General features: G+C 40.8%; 1 protein-coding gene across 1 annotated transcript in view; it reads right to left on the bottom strand.

The window, feature by feature from the left end:
- Positions 1-6,810, bottom strand: part of LOC117465840 (uncharacterized) — a 14,228-nt gene extending 7,418 nt beyond the window's left edge. Inside the window, exons 1-2 of the mRNA XM_071206973.1 lie at positions 6,789-6,810; positions 504-535 (exon numbers count right to left, since the gene is read on the bottom strand). Coding sequence (XP_071063074.1) covers positions 504-535; positions 6,789-6,810 — 54 coding nt within the window. The remainder of the gene's footprint in view (positions 1-503; positions 536-6,788) is intronic.
- Between the last annotated feature and the right edge of the window lie 2,564 nt (positions 6,811-9,374).

Genomic DNA, 9,374 nt, shown 5'->3' with positions numbered 1-9,374 from the left:
CCACACAAGACCCACCACATTGCCCCTGACCGGCCTTTGGTTAACAGCCAACCAAATCTCCCTTTTGTACTTAAAGCCATATTTGAACACTTTTGCACTTTAACTGAAGCAATATTTAAGACTTAATATTGCTACTCATACCAACAGTGCTCTAAAACAATTACAGATTATTTTTACATGAATATTACTATTTTGTAGTACTTTTAATGTACATTTAGCTGATTAAACGTCTATATTTTAATATTTTTTATATTTATTGGAACATTTTCTTGAACTTCTTATTTTTATAAATTATTCGACAATTTATTTATAGACCAGAGTACTTTTAAATTACATTTAGCTGATAAAACTTTTGCATTTTAATCAGAAATCGTGCAAAATGAGTCCTTTTTGTACTTAAAGTCATATTTTAAACCTGTTTTCCCTTTACTTAAGTAATATATAGGACTAAATAACTTCGCCCTGAAGCCATTACAGATTGATGGGAATCAGCAAGGACTCACCTTGAGTCGCCGGATGGAGGTCCGCAGCAGCTCTGCAAGAAGAGGTCAATGGATCTCAAGATAACGTGCCTTCCTCCCTCAGAGTCTCTTCTTATGAGCCCTCGGTCTCCCCCCCCCCTGAAGCTACAAGGATTCCAAGGAACAGGAGGGCTGTGTACCGGGTAAAAATCTACAAGTGGAAGTCCTCCCTTGAAGTCTCTGGGTGCAAGACCGAAGAGTAAATCATTTCCATGGGATTTGGGAGGACGAACAACAGGCAGAGCCAAGCGATCTGAAATCTGTGATGCGACCGGCTGGCCTGCATTGTTATCACCCAGGAAGAGCGCCTCTTCAACCCCTATTCCTACAAGGAAACAGCCGTGGACAGCTGCTAAAGGGAGAACTACAAACAATCCTCCTAAACCACCGAGTGTGCCAATCCAGAACAGATACGATCCACTGACCCAGAACCGGAGATCTCTTTCTGATGACCTGGATAACCCGTCCTCTTCACACAGCAGGGTAAGGACCAATAGCTACTCAAAAAGTAAAAGGCTAGAGGGAAAGCTAACGACTGGGCCTGAAACTCTGATTGTGGGTGACTCTGCTGTAAGAGATGTAAAAGGTCTGTGTAGTAAGAACAACACCAAAGCACTCTGTTTTCCCAAGGATGTGGTCTCTGACTTGGCTGAGAAGATCCAGCATATTGGGGCTGAACATCAGAATGTAAAAAATGTGGTACTGCACATTGGAACAAATGATGTTGTGAAACAAGAGTCAGAAGTGCTGAAAGAAGACTTTAAATGTTTGTTGGAAACTGTCAGCTCTCTAAATGCAGAGGTGTTCATCAGTGGCCCTCTACCGCCAGTCAGAAGAGGAGTGGAGAGATTCAGCAGACTGTTTGCACTGAACACCTGGCTTTCCACTGCCTGTACTGACCATTCTGTCCATTTTATTGACAACTTTAACTTTTTCTGGGACCGCAGACATCTTTTTAAGGCAAATGGAGTTTGCCTGAACAAGTCAGGAGTGAAATTGTCTACGTCATCAATCTGTTCCCTCTGCCAAGGACAAGCGGCAAGAGGAATCCAAACAGGAGAAAGACACAACACATCGCGCAGACAACCTTGAAAATCTATCACTGCACCCGCCTGAGGAATGTCTTGATTATGGGAGACAAATGGAGGAGTCTCCACCGCCCTTCACCCCCCTATCACCTCTGAGGATACTCTTCCTTCACCCCACAGCTCTCTCTACTCTCTGTTTACCCTTTCACCCTTGCCCACCCTCCTGGAGATTGCTGAACACATGAAGGAGATACAGAGGGTTGGCACCGATTCCTTCCTGGAGTTCAAAGACCAAACTAAAGCGATACGCAGGGTTGGCAGCATGTCCTTTACCCCCGCTCCTCAACGACGCCCACCAAAATCACCGCAGAGACGCGCACCATCTCCCCCGGCTTCATCACCATGCCAACGTCAACCACCTCCCCTCCATTCAAGAAAGCATCTGCAGTCTCCGAAGCCTGATAAGGCTGTGTGTGTACAAAACGCAACAAACTCTCACTGATATGTGCTGGGTCCAGGCTCAAGGGCGTTTGGCACTCTCAACTCTTTCCAGGACATGCCAGGGCCCTGCCTGCCAGTAGCTTTGCCGATATCTGTGTTGATAGGTAATAGATTAAGAGCGGTGAATCAGCTTGGAAACAGAAAGCGCTCAAACGTTTGTGTGAGTTTATCAAATTTAGCAGTGATTCCATGTCAGCCACAGCTTGTCACAAAACATCTTACTGATAGTGTATTTAACAAACTTAAACTAGCTTTATTAAATGTCAGGTCTTTGGCAGGAAAAACATTTTTAATCAATGATTTTATCACTGAGCACAATCTCGATTTTATGTTTTTAACGGAAACTTGGATTTAACAAAATGACAGTGCAGCTGTTCTTATCGAATCAACCCCTCCCAACTTTAGTTTTATGAGTCAGGAAAGAATGCTTAAGAGAGGGGGTGGAGTTGCTATTCTGTTCAATGATTCCCTTCAATGCAGGAAGACATCTTATGGGAACTTTGCTTCTTTTGAATATGTGGCCCTTCAGCTGAAATGCTCCTCTCGAGCTCTGTTCCTAAATATCTATCGACCACCCAAATACTGTGCAAGCTGTTTTGATGACTTTACTGAACTGCTGTCTATAGTGTGTTTTGACTTTGACCGTCTAGTCATTGTTGGTGATTTTAACATCCATGTTGACAACCCCCAGGACAGAGGGGCTAAAGAACTGTTTTGTGTTCTTGATAGCTATGGACTGACTCAGCATGTGACGGAGCCCACGCACAATAAGGGGCACACTCTGGACTTAATTATCTCAAAGGGTCTGAATATCTCTAAGGTTGTGGTGACTGATGTTGCACTCTCTGATCATTCCTGTGTGTTCTTTGAGAGCTCTATTTCTGTTCAAAAAGAGGTAACCACAAAGCGATTTAACTGAAAATACTAGGGAAATGTTTACTCAGAATTTTTCTTCCACACTTGCCCCTGCTAACATCTCAGTAAATGAGCTAGTAGATCATTTTAATTCAAAAATTAAAGATGTTATAGATGCCATTACTCCAAATAAGGTAAAGAAGTGACTGGGAAGAAAAATCTCCATGGAGAATTACATCTCTGACCTCTTGCTAAATGATGAACCATCCAGATCTCTCAGGTCTTCAGGGTCAGCTTTCTGTCCCCAGAGTCAGAACTAAACATGGAGAAGCAGCGTTCAGTTACTATGCTCCAAATATCTGGAACAGACTCCCAGAAACCTGCAGGTCCGCTGCAACTCTGACTACTTTTAAATCCAGGCTGAAGACTTTTCTTTTGTCGCTGCTTTTAATTGAACTATTCACATCTTAAACTGCACTGTAATTTTTATCCATGTATTTTTCTTTTAATGTTTATTTTATTCTTTCCTTTTTAATGACTGATTTAAATGCCTTTTTCTTAATGTCTTTCATTTGTTGTAAAGCCCTTTGAATTGCCTTGTGTTGAAAGGTGCTATATAAATAAACGTGCCTTGCCTTGCCTACAAAAACACAAAATGACTACAAAGAGACACTAAAGGACTATAAAGAGACATTTGCATTCTCCACAGCTTCAACACAATTGATCTTCCTGTGATTCTGCTGAAAAGTTCAGTGCCTGCAGTGTCAACTCTCTGCATTCAGGTGTCACTCAGAGCCTTTCAAATGCTGTGCATCCACATATAAGTCCTGAGGCGTTCAGGTACTCTTCTCTGTCCGAACATCTGTCAAATAACATCAATCAATCAATCAATCAATCAATCAATCAATGTTTATTTATATAGCCCAATATCACAAATGTTACATTTGTCTCAGTGGTCTTCACAGTGTGTACAGAATATCAGTATGACAATACGACACCCTCTGTCCTTAGACCCTCTGTCCTTAGACCCTCTGTCCTCAGACCCTCTGTCCTCAGACCCTCTGTCCTTAGACCCTCACATCGTACAAGGAAACACTTCCAGAGAAAACCCACAGTTTAAAAGGAAACATGGGAGAAACCTCAGGGAGAGCAACAGAGGAGGCATCCCTCTCCCAGGAAGGACAGACCTGCAATGGATGCCGTGTGTAAATCGAAGAGATAATACATTTGCAACATAGGTAGACCAAATGGTTGGAAATGCATGTGTCTGTAATGAGAAGATGAATCTACGAGGATGTCAGCAATCCTGTGGGAGCCATCAGGGAAGTAGTATGATGAAGGTCAGGCAGGACCATAGTGACAGGTTCAGCCACGACTCGAAATCCAGTACTCAGATCAGGACTGAGGATCAGCCACGACTCAGTGTAGATAGACACCAAAAATAAATGTGGCGAAGCTGGATAATTCGGAACATGAGAGTACACAGGTACAGACAGAGAGAAGGAAGAAGTAAGATGTCCCCCGACAAACTAAGCCTATATCAGCAAAACTAGGGGCTGAATCTAATCAGCCCTAACTATAAGCTTTATCAAAAAGGAAGGTCTTAAGCGCACTCTTAAAAACGGATTGGGTGTCTGCCGCCCGAACACAAACTGGAAGCTGATTCCACAAATGTGGAGCTTGATAAGAAAAGGCTCTGGCTCCCATTGTACTTTAAACATGACTTTAGTAAAGGACCAAAAGTATTAAAATATGACTTTAAGTACACAAAGGACCCATTTTGCACGATTTCTGATTAAAATACAAACGTTGTGTCCTCTGGGTGTTTCCAAGTGTGTTATTGTGATGGTTTTTAAATTATCCTGTTTTAATAAGAGCTGGTTACTTGTTCACATTCAGTTACTGGAAGCACTGTGTGGATTAGCATTAGACCATATGAACACATGTGTAAATGTACATTTCTTACTGGTCCCATAGCTGCTTCTACTGGGTTTGAGAAAGTAGTTTAACATTAAAAAAAGAGCATGAAAACAAAATAATTACAAAGAAAATGTAAAATAAAGAACATTAAATAAAAATATTCATAGAAAATGTTTTAAAAAATACAATAATTTATACGAATATGAATTTATTGGAAAGAAAATGTTCCAATAAATACAAAATAAAGTTACAATATTTATAAAAACACAGGACGATGGAGTAAAATGTCCAATAAAAGGTCAAATCAATCACTACTACATCTGACTGGAGGGTTCACAATGTGCATTGAATGCAACGAAGCTGCAGATTGAACCTTTTGTACATTTGAACGGGACCTAAAGCTATTTCTGTGAAACACGAACATTAAATAATAAAAAGTATTCAAAAAAGAGTGTTTTAGAGTTTGTAAAAAGGCTCCAAGTGGCAGCGTTCTCAGCGTTCACCATGTGTTATCAGGCCTCCATGAAGGGAGGGTTACCTGTCCAATACCCGTATGTGTGTATGAAAGAATGAGCGGATTTCGGGGTAAAGAAAAGCGATTGGCCTTCCAGCGTGTAAGAAAGGCGGCACTACATTGATGTGTGCCCCTTTGTACAAATTCGTCCCGTTATCAGAATCAGAATACCTTTATTAGTCCCACAGAGGGGACATTTGCAGCGTTACAGCAGGAAAGAGCCAAGACAGCTTAGTGTTGAATATCTTACATGCGTTAAAAAGTAATAAGTTATAATATAATAAACAATATGCTAAAAAAAGTACTAAGTTATAATACAATAAACAATATGCGAAAAAAAAGATAAAAGTTACATAATTTTCAAAAATACAGATAAAAACAAATCAAATCCTGTAGCAGTTTCTTAGGATTTAGCAGCCCGTATATATTACAGTTATTAAATATGATATATAAAGTATATATTGCACATAGTTTGACGGTATTTAACAGCAGCAAGTTACACAATGTTATAATCGGGAGATAAGTTTCCATTCATTTCGGCAAGCCTGGGCAACAACGATTAAAAGATTTCTTGCTCCCAAACCAATTGTGTATTTCATTGTGGTCATTACAAAAAGCAGTTATACCATACTATGTTCAGGTACTAATGAATTATATCCTCAAAACAAACACATACTTAAATAACAAAGGAAAATACATAATTTAATAAATCCACAATATGATAACATTTCACAGATTAATTTAATAAACTTTTACAATACATAGGTTGATGTTATATCGGGGGGGAAAATACATATTTAAACATTTCAATTAGTCTCTGCATATTTAAGTAATGCTAGTTTATATAACAGATGAACAGATGTACACTATCCAGAAAGTAGATGCAAACAATATATATAATGTGTGCATTTCCAACATTTCCTCTGAAAGAGTGTTTTATCAATGCAAGATAAGTTAGTTAGCATCCACAACTTTTGTTAATGGATAATTATTGAGTAAGTTGAGTAGTGAGCCATTCGTTCTTTTTTCGTGGTGCGATGTCTGCTGAGAAGTCCTTGTATACCTCGCTGACTTTGAGGACATCTGGGTCTGGCAGCTCCCCCCCCGCACGGCCTTGTAACGTGTACTCCTTTGAACATGTTTATATGATAATTAGGACTTTAAGAACAATTTTACACTCAGACATCAATCACAAAGTTGTAGCAGGCTACATACAATTACTTAGGACAATAGATATGACCTTACACCGTCAGCAACTGTAAACTGCTTTGGCTTAGTGGAAATGAACACCATGTCACTCACTCTGCCTGGTTTCACACCCTATTCATTACACAAAATAATTGTCAAACGAATTGAAAAGGTCGTTGATGCAACATACGAGATCAGCTCTTGGCACAAAGGAAATACTCATTAAACCGTGGATTGGTTGTGAACACATACTGTACTTACCATGGTTCTTGGCTTGTGCCATCGCTGCTCTGTTTCAGTGCAGCTGAGGACAGGGGGACAGCAGCTGAGGACAGGGGACAGCAGCCAGGTTGAGTGTGGAGTAGTGTGCGCTCTGGAACAGCAGTGCAACATTGTGGGTGCAGAGTGCTGTTCCAGCTACACAGGAACACTTTGCCACTGCAATCTCCACAGGTGAGCAGTTCTTAAAACAAATTTTACATTTAGGACACTGCTTCAATACAACACAGACACATGAGAAAGCTGAGAGCAGGCTGATCAGTAGTAGTAGGTGTGGGAAAAGGCTAAAGCATGTCAGGTTATCAGTCACATCACATACACAGAAGTTCTGCTGTTTGGAATACTGTAATTTAAGGACATTCAAACAGATAAGCTTGTATAGCCTGTCTCAGCTCTCTCAATGTATTATCTTATATCTACATAAAATAGTGTCAGTAGAACGTTGAACAGCTTAACATAGATGTAGGGTACAAAACCAGCACTTACCTAACACTGGCCAATACAAATAATTGGACCCTACATGGATTATACTAACCATTCAGTAAAGAACAGCAGCCGTCACAACCAGTTTCTGGGGTTTCCATGAAAGCAGAGACGGTTTTCAACCTCTCATTAAGAATCTTTGATGAAAGCTAAATTTGGGTTTAGCTAATGGGTATATCCAGTCTCTGATAGTGTTATGTTATTATGAGAGTGCTCCGTTTGATTCTGAAATTGTATATATTTATATAAATATATACATATATATATGTGTGTGTGTGTGTGTGGTGTGTGTGTGTGTGTGTGTGTGTGTGTGTGTGTGTGTGTGTGTGTGTGTGTGTGTGTGTGTGTGTGTGTGTGTGTGTGTGTGTGTGTGTGTGTGTGTGTGTGTGTGTGTGTGTGTGTGTGTGTGTGGTGTGTGGTGTGTGTGTGTGGTGTGTGTGTGTGTGTGGGTGTGTGTGTGTGTGTGTGTGTGTGTGTGTGTGTGTGTGTGTGGTGTGTGTGTGTGTGTGTGTGTGTGTGTGTGTCCGCCTCTGTAGCCTGTTATTGTCTCATTATACCGCACTGTGAATTAATCAAAGTAAATATATACGTCGTCATGAACACATCTGTCCATCAGACAGAGGGCTGCTGCCTCCTGTCATCATTAATGGACGTCTCTTTAAAATGACCGCTCAGAGGAGAGGAGTTCTCATTTCTCTAACCGCCTGCTGCTTCCCCTCCTCTCTCCTTGGTTCCCCTCCTCGGCTCCTCCGCTCGCATCTTCTGTGGGCGGGACTAAGTCTCGAGGATAGGAGTCGAGGAGGGGGGTCGAGGAGGGGAGTTAGAGAAATGAGAAAGGGCCCGTGTGGCTGATGGCAACTTAGATTACAGAAAATAAAATACTAATAATTCAGATTTTTTTTTAAGTGCAGTTTATACCTGGTGAGCTGGGCGAGTATGGCCAGGGCGGCCCAGTTCTCCCGTTGCATTCTGGGATATTGAGTCAAGAGGGGGACACAGTAGGCTTGTTTGAGACGAGCTGCGGCTCGCCTCGAAAGTAGACGAGAATAGACGATCGCAGCCGGGGGAGGTCTCAAAAAGCTCGCCTGAAGTCGGACAGCTCGGAGTCGGCTTCTTCTTCTTCTTCTTCTTCTTCTTCTTCTTCTTCTTCTTCTTCTTCTTCTTCTTCTTCTTCTTCTTCTTCTTCTTCTCTCGGTTTTTTGGCGGATTGCAAACAACTTTAAGGTGCATACTGCCACCTCCTGAGTCGGCTAGACTCGGTTTGCATTCATAAAGAATGCACAAATGTGTTTAATGGTTAATGTCAGATATGTACTCAGTAAATACATTTGTTCCTGCTCAAGATTAGATTCAACTTTATTGTTATTGCACATATTACAGGTACTGAGACAACGAAATGCAGTTTAGCTTCTAACCAGGAGTGCAACAAGCAGTAAAGTGAAAAGTAATGTACACAATCTACAGAATAAAATATAAAATGAATTGAATGATGAATAAACAGTGAGGGGTATGAATACACTAGATATCAGCCTGTGAGCCAACCCAGTCTCACCAACACGATTTTTAATCTATTGATTCGTGTTCACCAACACGATTTGCCCCTTTTTTTCGTGTTGCACAGCACGATTTTAAAAGCAATGTATTTCTACTGGTAATGTGTTTCGTGCCTGCAGGCTGCAGCACGTCTTTTTCTCCGGTCGGGTCGTGGAAGACCGGAAGCTGTGTGGTTCATAAAAACATGTTCTTACTCAATATCAAGCCACAGTTATTGCTTTTATTTGAAATCGTATAATTTCTGACTTTTGATGCCGTCTGTGAGGAAAATAAATGGGGCTCAGAGCCTCAGGATACTGAAATCTGTATTTTTTAAATCTTTTTTTCCTTCTAATTTGTTATTCTTTTCAAAATAACACACTGTTATTTACTCACCAATAACACTCAATTATCCTTGCTTTTATTTATTGGTTTAATTCCATAATCTCGGGCTTTTTTTGGCGTCCGTCAGGAACTGAATTTCAAAATAAAAATAACCGGAAACAGACGTAGGCATTTCGAGCGATTACCCAAGATCCTCAGATATGGTTT

The sequence above is a fragment of the Pseudochaenichthys georgianus genome, chromosome 20 (genome assembly GCF_902827115.2).
Source record: "Pseudochaenichthys georgianus chromosome 20, fPseGeo1.2, whole genome shotgun sequence".
Classification (NCBI taxonomy): Eukaryota; Metazoa; Chordata; class Actinopteri; order Perciformes; family Channichthyidae; genus Pseudochaenichthys; species Pseudochaenichthys georgianus.
Note: the sequence above shows the minus strand (reverse complement) of the source record. Positions and strands in the feature narration are given on the sequence as shown.